The sequence below is a fragment of the Macadamia integrifolia genome, chromosome 1 (assembly GCF_013358625.1).
Source record: "Macadamia integrifolia cultivar HAES 741 chromosome 1, SCU_Mint_v3, whole genome shotgun sequence".
Classification (NCBI taxonomy): domain Eukaryota; kingdom Viridiplantae; phylum Streptophyta; class Magnoliopsida; order Proteales; family Proteaceae; genus Macadamia; species Macadamia integrifolia.
The window spans coordinates 19,936,467-19,953,969 of NC_056557.1; the positions used below are offsets into that span (position 1 = coordinate 19,936,467).

Below are 17,503 nucleotides of genomic sequence, written 5' to 3' on the forward strand. Positions count from 1 at the left end.
AGAACAGTAAAGCTTCATAAAGTCTTTCTGTCCAGATCCTTCAAATTCCCTTTGATTCATTCCAATCAACATGTTAACTCACATCCGTTCCAATCCAATCAGAGTCGGCCTTGGGCTCTCTTAGAGCCCGGGTTGCATCTTAACAAACTTGCATGCAAAGGAAACAGAAAATAACAAACAGGAAACTGTCTTTGAACCAAACAAATTCGAAGTCCAAAAGTTTAGGTCATAGCCATTAAAAAAATCCCAAACATGACATGACATCCTAACAACTTTGAATGAAACAAATGAAAAACTAGTATAATACAAAGAGACCCCATCTCTTATCTTGTTCGATGACCCAAGCAAGTAGCAACTACTAACCAACGAAGGATTCAACTAATTAAACATCTCTCTCTCTCTCTCGTACATACTTAATTTCAGAAATCTCATCAATCATTTCACTTAGGCTTCTTAAAAAAAAAAAAAAAAAAAAAAAAAAAAAACGTTTTGTGTGTATTCCAAAAAATCACATACCAAATGCAGTCTTAAAAGTCCTGCCCAGGATCTCAATCGCTTTTAAAGTATAGGTGTATAGATCTTTCCCTTTAATCAAAATTTAGAGTTGAGATTTCAGGGGTGAGATGCTTGGGACCATAAAATGTTAAGGTCGAGAAGATGAGATGATAAATATACATTAAATAAATAGTGGGTCTATATGTTTAAGATCATGGGTGAAAAACTATAAGGCTGCATTTGATATGATTTCTTAGAATACATTATCGACTAAGAATGCGTACCTAACACAGCCTATTAGACTGAAAAATGAAACCAGTGGCATTTGATATGGCAGTATGCAAGCAAGAAGATAAACCTATGGCTGTCTATACATATATAGCCCTACTATTAATTATATTAATTCATAACAGTCATCTGATCGTCTCAGTAAACTCTTCTTTTTTTTTTTTTCCTCCTTTTTCTTTCTATTTTTAAGGAGCATATGATAGTTTTCCGTCTTTTCATTAGTTCAGATTTCTTAAACCTGTGATATTCTGATAAGGACAAAGTTTTCCTTCACCAGTTGGTGAAGTTTACCACTCCATCCTAGGCTTGACAGACCTCTATAGAGTTTTAATACATTTCCCAAAAAACCTTACGATACACCCTAGATGCATTTAAAGGACCCATAGTTCCCATTCAGCATGGGTGTAGGGAAATTCAATCCTTTTGATAATCTTTTAAGAAGGTGATCAAATTTTGATGCTTAATGGACATATAGTGTGGTTAATTACCTCAAAATAGAGCAAGATTACTGAGATTAATGGTCACAAAAAAAAAAAAAAATGTTTTGCTTGATGGAAGACTACCTCTGAGACTTCTAGACCTTGAATTGCTGAACAGCCAATGATTGGATGAACCTAGGCCTTCCTTGTAGAATCTTCCTACCTTATTCTATATATATATATATATATATATTTATAGTTTCTTTCCTTATTAATATGAGAGCAAAATAATCATATAGACTTAAAGATATGGAGTTGAAGCAATGAGGTTTTTTTTTTTTAATACGATTTTATACTAGTTTCTTTAATTTGTGTGAGAATTTTCTTTAATATAGAGGTTGTTGGAGGCCGGCCTATTTAAATTTGTGAGGATAAAGTGTTTTATGGAAGATTATTTTATATATTTATAGAACTACTCACAAGAAAGCTCACGTGGCCACGTTTAATTACATTAAAGTGATCAAAATACTCTTCTTGCTTGCGTGCACACATACACACACACACAAATGATCAATTTTGATTCATTTGCAGCTGAAGAGGATTCTTCCTTCTCCAATAGTGAAGGAAAACTTTTGCCATAATTTTTTTTCTTATAAAAAGACATCAACAACGGAAGAGGACTGAAGCAATATGCTTAGATGTCGAGGAATCAACGACGAGAATTAAAGATGGATTTCTGCTAAATCTTTCTGAAAATCTAATTTATTAAGATCCTTCTTCTCTTTGGTTTTTTAATAAGCTAGCATAGAATGTTCCTAAAACTTTATAGATCAAAACAAGGCCATAGGCTTTTTTAACTGATCACCTGCCTTAAAAGTCTATGCACATGGAGGGGCCTTACAAATTAGATGGTAGCAGTTCCTAATTATTTTAATTTAAAGGCCTTTGTTTGCATGCAATAGCCAGATCAGATGTGATACTTCCTCTTTTTTATTGATAATTTGTTCATTATTGTTTCAGTTTTGGGTTTATCATCATCAGTTGTGATTCTCACACCCACTTGTTTATTTGTCTATAGAAAAATAAGTGATTAGGAACATAGATGTAGTGGATGCACCAACCGAATCAATATACTCATGTAGATCTCCTAGTGAAAGACTGTTTGGAGTGATTTATTTTAGATATTTAGCAGAAAATTATTGAGGATTTCACGCAAAAAACAATTCATTTCATATTAGATGTGAGTAACCTGATGTGAAGATTTATAAGGATTTAAGCATCCTCTCCTTGACGACTACCTACTAAGGATGAGTTCTACCTAAGTACCAACAGTAATTTTCTTCTTCCACGAATCTAGTGTCATTAGTGCCTTAGTGGCCCAGGGAATAAATTACCAAAATAATTCCTTCAATCTTTACCAAAATAATTCTTTCAATCTCAACTAACACTTGGCCTAAGAACTGTCTCCAGCTATCTGTCTTGCAATCATTGTGTTCTTTCTGATATATTCTTTCACCAAATTTCTAACTCTCACTAACAAAGCTCTGAAAATGATTATACACAGTTCTCTCAACCAAACACTATGTGTTCTGTAAGCTGATTAGTAAACATATACTGTATTGAAGACAGTGAATGATAAAAAAAGAAACACAACATTTTTAATATAATTTCATACAGGAAAGAAAGATTTCAAGATATGCACACAGTGAGAGAGAGAGAGAGAGAGAGAGAGAGAGAGAGAGAGAGATTCTTCATACCAAGTCTATAGGCCTTGCAGCTTTTCATAGACAAAATTTTTAATAAAATTTCATACAGGAAAGAAAGATTACAAGATATGCACAGAGGAAAAGAAGGGGGGGGGGGGGGGGAGAGATTCTTCATACCAAGTCTATAGGCCTTGCAGCTTCTCATAGAGAAAATTTTTAATAAAATTTCATACAGGAAAGAAAGATTACAAGATATGCACAGAGAGGAGAGAGAGAGAGAGAGATTCTTCATATCAAGTCGATAGGCCTTGCAGCTTCTCATACATGAAAAATAGATATACAAGATATGCACAAGAGAGAGAGAGAGAGATTTGTGTGTTTGACTGATGGAATTATCCAAGGTAATTCGTTAGCATGGAAATAGGAACCAAGCAAAGCCCCCTTTTCTTCAGTTCTGTACAGTAAGTTTCTGTACCTATGAAACCCATTTCATTTCTCTTATCAATCTGTTGCTTACTTTCCTTCCCCTACAAAATAAGAACCACAAGGACTTAATAAGCAACATAACTTAATTCCAAGAAAAAAGAAAAGCAATAATTATAAATAGAATCCAAAGTGAAGTATAAAGATAAAACTAAAGCTCACCTGATGAGAAGTTTCTATTTTATCATCTCTCTTTCTTCTGTTCATATCCAACTGACTTAACTGGCTTACCTATTGACAGAAAATTGAAATTTTCATCTTCAAGACAAGAAACCCAGATTTTTTTTTTCAATTTTCTTGATGCGTTGGGAAAGAATTTAATCTAAAAGTAAAGTAAAAGAGTGGATTTATCTGTACCGTGGGACTATTGCAAGGTGAACTTGCAGTGTCTTCTAAATCATCATCATCCAAGATTTTTCTGGTTCTCTTCTTCTTGATACTCAATTTCTTGCAGTTCTGTTGATGATCAGTAGAGAACTTCCATGCAGCACAAGAAGCAGCATCAGAAACCAAAGAAGAGGTCCTAAAATCATCAGAACAGCAAGAATTCTCTCTATTTTCATTCATGAAGTCCTCAAAATATTCAGTCCAACCACTCTCCTCTGGGGAATCAGTTCCTTCCTGATCAAAAGATATTGCTTTGTTAATAGAAGACATCATTGAGTCCTCCATTGATCAAACAAAGATCAAAAGTGAAAAAGAAGAATATGAAACAATTTTGGCAGGTTTAGAGAGAGGAAGAAGAGAAATATATATATGAAAAGAAAGCATTAGAATCTTTAATGTGGGCCAGCAGGAGTTGGGACTTGGGAAAGCTAATCACTAGCAAAGAAACAAACGATAGGAATTGAGAGAGGAAGAAATAGAACGTGCAAGAAGAAAGAAAAGTAAGCACAAGGGGAGATTTTGACCTTTGTGGCCCAAAATAGATTTTCAAAATTTCTTTTATGTTAATTACCTAAATTCATTAATGACTCAATATCTCTTAAAGAGACTTCGACCTTTTCTTTGTATTTTGCTTTCCCACTAGAATCTAAACTGGAAAATGGGTTTTTTCTTTGGTTAAAAATTAGATTAGTTTTACTCACCCTATGGACATGGGTGTCACATCTAAGACGCTTAACCATCATATTTAGTTACCGAAGTTAGTAATTGGAAGCTTCAGAAGCATATCTGATATTGTTATTTAATGGGTTGGTAAGACTAATTATGGTAGTTAATATGGAGATGATGGTGGGTACCATGTACCATCAAATAATAGACTATTGAACTGTCCCCCACACACCCCCCCCCCCACCCCAAAAAAAAAAAAGAAAAAAAAAAAAAGAAGAAGAAGATAAAATATAATATATCAATATGTATAACTACAAACTATTTGTTAAAAATAGTTCATCCTGGAGCAATACCACATCATCAACCTACTTTATATCACCATTCTCTTTGTATCACATTCTTTGTTCATTTGCCTTACATTACTTTTGATTTCTTCCTTCTCCACAGTTTTTTTTTTCCTAACGACGGGTATCCAGGCCTTTGGCCTGACTAGTCCTGCGAGACCATACTGACCCCACAATAGCATGGACCGGTTCATACTGAGGTTGAATGAGAACCATTTAACTTTCACTGAAAGCAGTGAAGAACACTAAGTACCCCCGTGTGACTGGCCCAAGATGTGCCTAATGGGAGTCGAACTTAGGACGTCCGAGTTTACGACTCGTACCAAGTTCGTTGCTCACCAACTGCGCTACCCCCTTGGGTTCCTCCTTCTCCACATACATTAAATTTATTATTTATTATAGTATTAAACAATATGAAGTTTTAAGAAAATGAAAAAAAAAATTAATTATCAAAATTAATGACAACATCAAGATAACGACAACAAGATTATTACATTCAAAGAATAATATGACATAAAATGATAAAAGAATATAAGTGAATATTTATGGTAATATTCTTCTATTATAGTATTGCAATAATATAATAGTGATTCAAAAGAAAACTAAATAAAAAACAGTAAATTACTATAAATTCTTTTGTTTTGTTTTGTTTCAATAGATTTAGTTGAATGATCTCTTATTCTTTTTTAAATCTTATTATTCATGTTAAAAAATTTATTCCTTAATTTGTCTATTGGCTTCCATCAACCATGTGTTGCACAAGGCTCTTCACTAGTTCTACAGAAAATAATGTCTTCTTTGCAACCATTTACAACTTTTTATCCTAGCTACAATATAGAAAATACATGTCTTTCTAAATTTCTTTTAAGGCAGAAGACATAAGATATCTAAAAGCAAAAGAAGGAAAAGCATAGAATAGTCTAAGTTATTATTAGCTACAACATAGAAGAAAAATGTTAATACTTTTGTAAATTTATTGAAAGAATATTTATGATTCTTTTATGTGTAACAACATATATTGTTCACCTCAACTTTACATTGAAATCATGTGTTGGAAAGTAAGTGATATAAAAGTCGATAGACTAATAACATTGAGAGAAGTTAATATAACATCTTGACATTATGAGACCTTGTTGTGTAATCCTTCGGGCAGAAATTCACATGGATTATACTTTTCTTCGATTCTAAGCATTTTCTACACATATAATATGATATTTTAATGAAAAGAAATACAAGTCTGACGCTAAATTTCTGCCCCGTGGCTATACCAAGAGGACAAATCTAAATTGTTGAATGGGAAGAGAACATCTTGCATTTCTCACGTGTCAAAGTTGGCTCTAATCCAATCATGTAGCCCACCTTGTATTGCAATTTTTTTTTTTTTTTTTTTACTTGTATATTCAGAGCTTAGATTATTATTTGTTTTAAACATAGACATCTTTACCATTCTTCCATTGACACTTGGTAGTGTTAAATTGGACTCAAACTTGTCACACAATGGGGGAACCTATGTATCACTAAATTTAAATCCTATATGACTTGCCATGTAATGGATAAGACCTATTAGATATGCAATACTCTCTTGCATGCCTTGTTAGATCGAAAGGAACTAAAACCAGCTGAAATTCATACCAATAGGACAAATCTAAACCATTGAATGGGAAGATGACATCTTGCATTGTTCACGTGTCAATCCAAAAAAAAAAAGTTGGGTTCTAACTCAATCATGTAGCCCACCTTGTATTGCATTTTTCACTTGTATATTCAGAGTTTAGAGTTATTTTAACATATACATGCATCTTTTCACCATTCTTCTATCAGCAATTGGTACCACCTGGTATTGCATTTTTTACTGATATATTTATAGAGTAGAGTTTTTATAAACATATGCATCTTCACCATTCTTCTATTGACACTTGGTAGTGTCACATTGGACTCAAACTTGTCACAAATTGAGGGACCATATGTATCACTAAAATTATTTGAATTCTAATGACAAGCCATGTGATAGATAATACCTATTAGACATGCACTCTCTCTTTTACCAAAAAATAAAAAATAAAAAAAGTCGTGTCCTCTCTTGCCTTTTTTAGATTAAAAGGAACAAATCCGAGTAAAATTCATATCGATAGGACGAATCTAAACCATTGAATGGGAAGATGACATCTTGTATTGTTCACATGTCAAAGTTGGCCTGTAATTCAATCATGTAGCCCACCTTGTAATGCTTTTTTTCCCTCTTGTATATTCAAAGCTTAGAATTACTTTTAACATATGCATCTTCCCACCATTCTTCTATTGACACTTGGTACCACCTTGTAGTGCATTTTCTATTTGTATATTTTTAAATTTAGAGTTTAGAATTTTATTAAACATGTATTGCATCTTTACCATTCTTCTACTGACACTTTGGTAGTATCATATTGGATTCAAACTTGTCAACCAATTGGGAACCAAAAATGAGTTGTGTACACCTATGCATCACTAAAATTCATTTAAATCTTAAATGATCTGCCTTGTGATAGATAAGACCTATTAGACATGCACTCTCTTAACTTGTTTAGGCTGAAGGGAACCCAAAACCAGCTGAAATTCACAATATATATTTGAAAATCATCCATCTTGTAATGGTATTACAATCAATATTATCTATTGCCCTTAGCTGTTATTTCTTGAGAAATTTAGCTTGGAAAATTCAAATTCTCATGAAAACTTGATGCCTCAGTTGTGGGAAAATAATTTGTATTTCTCTTCTTATCATTTAATGGCATCTTCAATGTTCGAAGATGTGTTTTTATTGGAGTTCTAAGCTGTTTAGATCAAGTTTTAACCCATTAGGTTTTCTAGACTTGTAGGAGTATCTCGGGAAGAGAGATGAGATGAAGGTTTCAGCAACTTAGGCAAGCCTATATGAGTGGTGGTGACGTAGCATATGCTTTTGGGCTCTCTCTCTCTCTCTAATTAGTCTTGGCTCACTAGTTCTCCACTTAGTGGAAGAAAATAAATTAATAAAGCAGCAATTAATTAACTAAAGAAGTTCAAAACTATGACTTTACACTTAGTTGATTCTTTGAATTTAGTGTCCTTTATAACCTGAATAAATTCTAAGAGTTTGGTTTTGGCTGACTTGTTGCATCTGATTGGGCACTATCAGTCCTTAGTTGGAACTAAGTCTTTGTCAGTTTTTCTCTTTCCATTCAAAATAAAGAAAAAATAAATAAATTCTGCATATGCTTACCATTAATACATTATAAAAAGCAATTGCATTTTTCTTCCCTAGTACATATGGATCTAGATGGAAAGAAAGATGCCAAACCCTTCAAATGTTAACCATTGAATGAAAAGAAGACATCATTTATCGGTTAAGTGTCAAATTTGAGATCCTATTTTAATCATCTGACATATCAATTGTTGCTCATCTAATCTTACTTTTTTTAGCAGTCAAGGAGAGTGGTTTTTTTTTTTTTTTTTTTTTTTTTTTTTTTTTTATATTTAATCCCAAATTTGATACATGTTGTAAATGTTATTCCGAGTATAAATAAAAACATAATAGATTTTTTTTTTCATTTTTCATTTAATTATCAAGATGAGTCACTGTTGAATTAGGTTTTGCCGTACTCAAACTATATTTCTATAACAGAATGGTGTTAAGGTTTTATTGGTTAGTCTCTAAGTCTCATCCCAACAAGATGAGGTATTTATGTAATTTTTTTTTAATAGGTAGTATCAATTTATTGAATATATATATATATATATATATACACTCAAAGGCAACCTGAATGTGCCTTGTGAAAAGGATCCACGAGACCCAGAGAGACTTCAAATCTCAAAACAAAGAACAACAAGAGCTAGAATACTCTAATAGCTCAAAATACTACAAGGAGGAGCACGACATAGTCTAGTAGTGCATACAATTCTTGCCTAATCATGCATAATGGGTGGACCCTCCATCTCTAGACAAGGAGTAAGTTCTATATGTATTATGTGCAAGGTTTTAAAGATTAAAATCTGTAGCCAGATTGATCCAGATCAATTTCAATCCGAATTGATTGAGAATCAATATAAAATTGCCCCAACCCTATTCTATGTAAGGATTGGTTGAATCGAATCAATCAAAATCAAGAATATCATAGTTCGTTAAAAAATTGTGTTTTAAACGCCTTTTCTTCGCCATTACTTGCCCTTTTCTGAAGTGATCCCAATTATATGACAAAAAAGGCCCAAAAAAATAGGTTTGCCTCTATTTTTTTTTAATGAAAAAAGGCACTTTTGAACTCTCTTATATTTGTTTATGCCCCCCTCCCCCAACCCAAAAAAATAAAATAAAAAAAAGAATCTCTTATATTTTGTTCATAGGAATGTGAATAATTATTCTCATAATTTTTTCTGAACCCTTTCTTGCCAAAGTCCCTTTTTTTTTTCTTTTCTTGAAACTTTTCTCCCGTAAGAGAATACACATTATTAAACTACAGTGCATCAGTAATGTTTGGTGTCTTCAAATTTGTCACCATCTTTATCTGAACTTAGTCTCTTCTCCTTTTGCTTATATTCTTGAGTTGGTAAGCTATATTTCTTTCGAGAAAGTGTTTCCTATAAGAAATCATGATTCCTACGCATGCATCAAGGTCAATGAGAACATACAAGAAAACATCAACATGAATACCAATTTATATTGCATAAGTTGAAGCTCCCAAGCCTCCCTTTCTTCACTCTCCATTGCAGGAGTCCACTGCATATATAGGACAAGCTTGGCCATGTCCCTCCATGTGCTGAGTGCTGACCCTTACCTTGTTGTTGCCTAACAACAACTAAAATCCAAACTGTCATTTTCTTTTCCTCATTTGTAATCTAAGTTTCTACGTTTCCATTCTATCTAGGTTTTTAGAGTCTTCAGTCATGACTAAAGTAAGAGAATAATGCTAGTGTGCAGATTCTTATGCATATTCTCACATTCCACCCGTGAATCTCACATTCTCTCTCTCATTAAATGCTCTTTATTCACCTATTTATTGGTGAAAAATTGTATTCTAGTATTGTAACAATCTCTCCCAAAAAATTGAACCGGAATCAATGGAAATGGATGATTTGATTGAATCGAACAATCCTGATTCTGATTTCACCCGATTCCTCAACCCATGAATTGAATTGACTAATCTGATCCAAATTGGTTCAATTCACCCCTCCCCTTTTGAGAGACATTCTACTTAGCCTGAGTACTCGATTTCCCATCACCCCTCTTTGCTTGATTTAATTCTAAATCTGATGTATATGGTATATAGATCCAAAGTATACATGTTTCAATATTGATCATATTATCATGTGTTTGATTTTGATTTTTTTTATATTTTAAAAATTGCAGTAATATTTTCGATCGATTAATAAACCGGTTCATTATTTGTGAATCGGGTGGAAGAATCGTCGGATTCATTCTGATTCCAGCCAATTCAAATCAGAATTGAACTAGAATCAATAAGACCCAATTATTGGGTTTTAAAACCTTGAGTAAGAATCAATCCATCTAAGCTTTTCATTCACTATCCTAATGTATGTTGACTTTATTAGTTCCCTTTTTGACATTTTTTGCATAGCTTCATTAAAGAAAGGCCTTTGTGTCATCAAGTATTCCTTTTCCCTGAACCTAACTCACTTCCTCCACTGGAATCTTATCATTTTTCATTAAAAAAATAAATTAAATGAAAAGAAAATTCTCTTCCTATGCTCATCCATATAGTAATAATCATCATCATCAATAATTTAAAAGAGGGAGAAAGTTTCTTAAAAAGACAGAGTGATCCCTACACCTGCATGAGGACCAATAGAAGCGCACGTGAAGGTATCACCAAAGAAGTGATTTCTAGGTGTAGGCCATGCTGTCTTTCAAGCTTTTTATTCCTGAAAAAAAAAAAAAAAAAAGTGACAACCACAAATCTCAGGATAAGAGGTAATGGGCTTTATAATTTTCAGTGATATGGGAATATATACTGGAGAGAGGGGATGGATGAATTTAGTTGGTGATCAATACTTAGAGCTTCCTATTGTGGAATTGTTTGTCCATTGGTTCTATAATGATTTCTCCAGTGGATTTTATTTATATTTTGGGTAGATTCTGCAATGGACTCTATTGCGTTGTTCGGTAGGGGTAGATTATTTGGAGTTAGGGGGTTGTGGTTTCTTCAATCATCTTCTAAGCAGAATCTAACAGTTGACTGAACCAGACATATCAACAACATTTATGATGAGTTTGAAGGCAGTTGTTTATGATTCCATTTCCAAATATTTAATTTGGGGAATGATATGAGGACTCAGTGGTCAATTATTTAGCCGACCCCATATACTGCAATTGGTCAACTTCATTATTTTATATCACTAGCTATTCAGCCTATGCTGTTTAAAAAAAAAAAAAATCTGTGAGAAAGTATGATTCCTACGCTTAGATACATGGGAGCGAAATGATCAACTCATCCCTAACGAAAAGGAAAATGATTCTTCTATGAATGTTTCTTCGTATGCTCTCATTGGCCCTCGTACACGTGCATGAATCGCACTCCCCCACAAGAGAACTTCTCCCCCCTCCCCCCAAAAAATAGGGGAAAAGACTCTAAGTCAACTGCAGAGGGTACATTAGCACTATCTCTCCACTTTTGTTTTCTCACATGAAATGGTGTCTTCAGTTCGAGCCTGCTTATTCCTAAACCCAATGTGAAGTTTGTCTATTTTGACTTGCTCCCCCACCATGATCGAATGCGAATGGATAAGAGAATTGTGAGATTGAAAGCAGGGGAGGGGGGTAGGGATGGATATATTTGTTGGGGCGAAAACCTCTCTCTCTTCCCTATTTACAGAACTGATTCAGCACTCTTCTTTGCTGCCCTCCCTCGTGATGTGGTAGAGGCAGTTATCTCTGAACTGCTATCGGAGGGTACACTATGATAACACATTCTCTCTCTCTCTCTCTGTATCTCTTTCATTCTCTCTCTATGTTGGAGGAAATGTTTTCATTTATAGTGTCAACTATTTTTTTGGTAAGATTTGAAGTGTCAGCTATTGCGTGTAGGTAAGATGGCAAAGGGTCAGGTGAGTGAATATTGTAAAATGACCTACCACTTTTTTTTCTTCTCTTTTTGTTGAAGTTCCAATTGATTAGGTGAAGGCATAGAAAATCCTCGAGCAAAATCAATACAATTGAGTACGATTTCATTGAAATTTTGTCATGATTTTCACCTAGAAACAAATAGAGTCTAATTAATTTTGATAGGTAAGCCACCTGCCTGTGTGGAAACAGGGTGGACCATTCTTGTACCCAAACAGAAGGGTTGGGCTATTCAAAAATGCTGAAAGCTGTGGGGTTGTTTCTAAGGTCTATAAATATATATATATATATATAGTTCCCACACAACCATGGTAGGAACCTTTCTTCCATGCTTACTTTAAAATGGTTATGTGGACAGATGATGTTGCTATTCTGACTATCGGATAGAGAAGCCATTGTTTGAATTGGTCAAGTGTCAAACATCTTTTGTGTATTGGCATCTATCCCCATGTTTGTCCATGAACGCCTCTGATACTCCAACCACTAGAGTACATTCTTCGATGGACTTTAAACATAATGTTTGAATAATAGGACACCTAGAGCTTTACTTGTCTAAATACTAGGGACCCATCTGATCTACGTTGTGGCAATTGTTAGCATTTAAAGTAAGTGTGTAGGACAGGTTACTACCACAGGTGTCTCCGAAAAGGGCTACCTTAAGTGTTCTTCTTCTTCTTATTCTCGTCGTCCTCCTCCTCCTCTCTCTCTCTCTCTCTCTCTCTCGCTCTCTCTCTCTCTCTCTCTCTCTCGCATTATTTTCATACTCCCCTCTTATAGTGCTAATCTAATTTCTTTATTTTATCTTATCTTTTAAATTTATTTCTTTTTAGAGAAAACAATAAACAGTCTCAACGAATGTTTAGATAGACTGGAAGTTGAATATCATGGTGTTCATCATGATTCCCCAAGACATAGGCATATTGTTTTGAGTCCTCAGTTGTCCACTGAGACTGGTTTTCTTTTGTAGCTCCTTTCCTTTGTATCTAATTTCTCTGTTCCTCTTTAATAAATACCTTATTCATCCAAGGTTTTTTTTTAATTTAAATCTCTAAGCTAGGACCCATCCTGTGATGGGTCTTGAGCCACAGCCATTTATGACTGCCCAAACCATTCCAGTCCCCCTTATGAAGCTCAATCCTTGACTTTTTGTGTATTTATTGTTGTTTTTTATTTGATTGTGTTGTAGACGCTACCCTTTGGTTGAATTTACCAAAAAAAAAAAAAAAAAGCCACTCTTTGGTTGAAAAGTACAAGACTTGACCAGTCAAACCTTCTATGTTCACATGGCTATGTTCTTCTTTCTACCCTCCTTTTTCTAAAATTTCTTTGACCATGCATGAGTAATTAGGGAACTAAGGGAGAAGCAAATGTCATTAATAATTAAGAAATTAAAAAGAAAATTTTATTATTAATTAAGAAATTAACTTAAGCATTGGGGAGAAACAATTTATGATTTAAATTAAATTAGCCAATGAACATTGGCTATTCCAAAAACTTTGATGTTTCAAAATAAAGAAAACCCCAAGAACATGTGGGCTCTGCATTGGAGGTGGGTAACATTGGGAGCAAAACAACTCCCTTCCCCTGTTATGGTAATGTGCAATATAGTAGTATTCACTGCAAGGTCAGAGAAACATTTGCAAGAATCCAATCAAAACTACATTCAAAAGGCTAAAAATCATTTCATCACACTAAATAACGGATCAGGAAAATTGTTAAGTTGGTATCTATTCATGTTAAACCATACCTGACTTTTTGCATTATGAATCCAAGGCCACCAATAAGACAAGTATCACTGAACTATACTAGTGTTCATCATTCAATAACATGAGAGATGGATGTGGCCCAGTGACCTACATTTTGACCTCAAAAGCTCTGGTCTGGAGGTCCTGGTTTGGTTACAGACTGTCAGTATTAACATATACCAAAATTCCCTGCTCAGAAATCTGATGGAAGATTGATACCCATGAGTCAAAGATGTTAAACATAGAGGACTATTAGCATTAGAAGTAGCTCAAGTGAGACAATACAGTGTCTAAGGGGGTGTTTGGTTCGGTAAATCTTTGGGATGACATTCTTTAGAATGATAATTCTTAATTTTTGGAGTTGTTTGATTCCACTAGGATGACCCTCATAAGTGAGCACCCTACATCCCATGAATGACCATTATACAAAGGATGTGTTCCAAATCTGAGTTTACCTCAACACTTAAACTCAGATTTGAGCAACATTTTTACCACCTAGTATAAAAGGAAAAAGCGGAAAGAAGTTCTCTACGGAAGCCAATATCTCAACCCGTGAGAAACATGTACTAGCCTCAAAGCAACCAAACGATTTTTCAGAAAGAAACATAGTTCAGAAGAATGTCTATCAAAAGATTGACATTCATATCCGATACATACACCATTTAATTTACCGAACCAAACACCCCCTAAGACTATCAACCTCAAAGTCAATGAAAATGTTCAACACCTGCACATAAACAACACTAATACAAGCATTTTAACCACTTTGAACACGTAAATGCTTTAACAACCAATTTTTTCGTCTCTTTTCATTCAAAGTGAGGAATGTCATGGCCTTCTTGTCGTCGGAAGCAACATACTCAAGGGCTTCCACAAGAAGTTCATCATCGAAATCTTGGATCTTCATCATCTCATTATACAAGTTGTCTATGCTTATTTTATTGTTTCGGTCCAATGCTTCAGCTATTTCGCCAAGGTTTGCAGCCACTGAATTCATTGTCTCCATGATAAGATGGGAGGCATGGATCTTGTTCTGATTCCCACCAGAGTGCAACGAAGAATCTGGAGGGCCTTTGGTTTGCTCTGATGATGCTTCCATGCCCTCCTCTATGCCATCAAGATTGACCTCTTCATCCACTGTCATATGCTGACCAGTTGTCTCTGCCTCATCCACAAATTCACTTGTGAAGTACCATGCAATCATGCTTAACATTCCCGCTGAACAAGCAGCCATAGCAGCAGCTATGAGCTCATCTCTGTTAAGGTTGCACTGTTTATCCATCTACAAGTCATAAGCACATACATCAATGTAAAATCTAAACATCTCCAATAAACTTACAATCTAAGTGACTCTCAGTGGTCTCCATTGATCTAAATTTATTTGCAAATTACAAGCTTACAACTACTTGATCCTTGTAAAGTTCTATTCATATTTCACAAACAAATAAGTTCAAATTTTTGAATACATGTATGCTGTGTAAAGCTGGAGGAGCCAGGGAATTTAGCTTCTGTTTTCATATTAATAGCAAACAAGTGAAGGTAGAATACTCTTGACCCTCCTGTTTTCCCCATTCATCTACTCTCGCTGTTCAAGCTATAGCTTGTAACAGCACTAAACATTCTTATTCTCTAATTCTGGGGCTTCTCTTCCCTTTTCTTCTCCTTTCTTCTTCAATGTCTACCCATACATATACTGGTCTGATGAGTTGCTAAGGATTTCTTCTACTACAAATTATGGAGCAACCATAATGGATGACTCTTTAACCTATGGGTATAATATTTATTGATGGTACCCTATGTAGAACCGGACCGAAAACTGGACCAAATTTCTCGATTCACCCAGTGCTGTCATTGCAGTTGAGTGGAACTCCTTACCCACCCTTAAGGCCCAGTTTGCTTGATGGAGAAAAGTGGAAAAGGTAAAAAAGAGTGGGATAATTTGATTATTTTCCATAAAATCCCCAAAACCCAACTTGTTTGGATGCATTTCACAGAGAAAAACCTAGATAACTACTGTTACGGCAGAACTCTTGTCGGCTGAGTTGGCGGGCCAATCCTCCCACCCCACCTCCTAAATCGGTGGGACTTTGTGGAATTCTTCCTCTCGTCTCTCTCTTCTTCCTTTCCTTCCATCTCTGAGAATATGACTGGAGTTAATCAAAACACCGACAAAGATTGGCGAGGGTGTGATGTTTGTAAACATCAAAACAGAAAGGAAAAGAAATGGGGAAAATAGAACAGGGTTGGGATGTTCATTACAGACCATTCAACAAGAAATCAAAACACAGCAGAATCCTTGATCATCAGATCCAAAAGGAAACGAAATTGATTGTCAAGATGGAGGTTGATTTGCAAATAGGTTGTAATGTCGGTGGAAGGCAAGAGGTGGGATTTCGGCCATGGTTGTTCTTGGAGCTTGATGTTTGGCCTTTGTGAAGAACAGGGCCCCCTTCTCGAAACAAATCCTATTCTGGCGGTGAACTGGTGGAAGTGGCGGTGGACTGGGCAGGTGGAAGGATGTTACAGCGGTTATCTCGTGAAGAAGAAGAAGAGAAAGAAGAAAAATGGGGGGAAAAATGTGAAAATTAGTTATTTTATTAATGTGTGGCTCCACAAGCCTCTCTTTCCCATTTTTTCCTTCCCTTTTCCTTTTTGTTCCCTCACCCTACCTACAGTGGGCCCCACTTCCAACACTATCCTGCCCCTTTTTCTCCTACAAACAAACAGGGCCTAAGAGAATTTTTGGACTTTATAAAATGGAGGGGAGTGGGGAGGGGGGAGGAAGAAGTTAATGACACTCAGTTCTCTTCACCGTGGGTGAGGAAAACGTTTTCCTTTAGAACCAGTGTGTTACCAGGTGACGCAGAAAGGCAGTGTGACTAGTATTGTGCATATGTGCTGGTTCAAGGAGCTTGAGAAACTTGCGTGTGATTGTACCCCTGTTACATTGGCTAGTGTCTTATGTTCATATAAACCTAGCAGTGTTCCTGCAGGGCTGTCGTATTCTTTTGTTGTCTAGTGGGGCAACTGGGCAAGATCTGTAATTAGTTTGTTACAGTACTATTCCAGCAAGCACTAGTAAGAATGAAATAGGAGATCTGTATATTGATGCAGGACAGGTTTGAGAAATCTAAAACAAGTCTTCTTTTTCTGTCCCACCGCTTCCTTGCTGTTAATTGATGAATCCCCATTTTGTTTGAGGCTATAATTTAAGACAAAAGTGGGAATATTGGGACTGATAGAAAAGGAAGAGGGTGGTAGCATAAGAGGGAAGAGTTACGGTAGAGAGAGTGGGCTTGGCTTCACAACCATCTTGGATTCACTCCAAGGCTTGCAAGAATCACTCATACTGCAGAGAATGGGAAAATTTCCAGGTTCAATATCATCTTCTTTCCTTCCATTTCAAAATACATCCTTTTACAACCCCAAAATGAAAAATAAATAAATAAATAAAGAGAATCAACTCCCCAATAACTATTTTTCCCGCCAATAACTACTCCCTCATAACTAAATATCCAGCAATAACTCCCTAATAATTCCCTTACAACATTAGTACATAATAGTTTTGACATCAAATAAAAAGAAGTAAATAAAAACATGCATCCACATAAGGGACATCTAGCCACAATGAAGTGATATGTTGCTGTATACATCGGCTTCTCCTCTAATATGTCCTAAATCCTTGGATGATGTCCCTATCACGTATGCAACACAGGCAGGAATCTCCGAAATGGGCTCTTAGTTGGCAGACATAAAAGGTCCACATGTAGCCTATTTCAGCCTCAATTTACCAGAGAATTAAGGCCCAAAAGTGTTATGTCACGTAGCGAAATGAAGCCCACTGTCTTTTTTTTTTTCTGTGTGTGTGTGTGTGTGTGTG

The 17,503-nt window shown here is 35.3% G+C and overlaps 2 protein-coding genes across 3 annotated transcripts in view; both read right to left on the bottom strand.

The window, feature by feature from the left end:
- Positions 1-2,952: 2,952 nt before the first annotated feature.
- On the bottom strand, positions 2,953-4,154 carry LOC122085175 (vascular-related unknown protein 1-like). The gene is made up of 3 exons (XM_042653638.1): positions 3,749-4,154; positions 3,554-3,622; positions 2,953-3,435 (listed from the first exon to the last, which is right to left on the bottom strand). Exons 1-3 carry the CDS (start codon positions 4,061-4,063, stop codon positions 3,301-3,303), a joined length of 519 nt encoding a protein of 172 aa, XP_042509572.1. The 5' UTR covers positions 4,064-4,154; the 3' UTR covers positions 2,953-3,300.
- A 10,033-nt stretch (positions 4,155-14,187) lies between these two features.
- LOC122093700 overlaps positions 14,188-17,503 on the bottom strand; it is a 10,170-nt gene continuing 6,854 nt past the window's right edge. Inside the window, exon 3 of one of the 2 annotated variants that reach the window (XM_042664232.1) lies at positions 14,188-14,893. In XM_042664232.1, the coding sequence (XP_042520166.1) occupies positions 14,381-14,857 (477 nt within the window). In that variant the 5' untranslated portion in view covers positions 14,858-14,893 and the 3' untranslated portion in view covers positions 14,188-14,380. Of the gene's footprint in view, positions 14,906-17,503 lie in introns of both variants that reach the window. The other variant, XM_042664153.1, reaches the window with a different exon arrangement.

Coding starts and splice junctions, on each gene's coding strand:
- LOC122085175 (XM_042653638.1), bottom strand. CDS start 4,063: ATGGAGGACTCAATGATGTCTTCTATTAACAAAGCAATATCTTTTGAT. Junction 3,623..3,748: donor CACCTTGCAATAGTCCCACG/GTACAGATAAAT, acceptor TTCTGTCAATAG/GTAAGCCAGTTAAGTCAGTT. Junction 3,436..3,553: donor AAATAGAAACTTCTCATCAG/GTGAGCTTTAGT, acceptor CTTATTTTGTAG/GGGAAGGAAAGTAAGCAACA.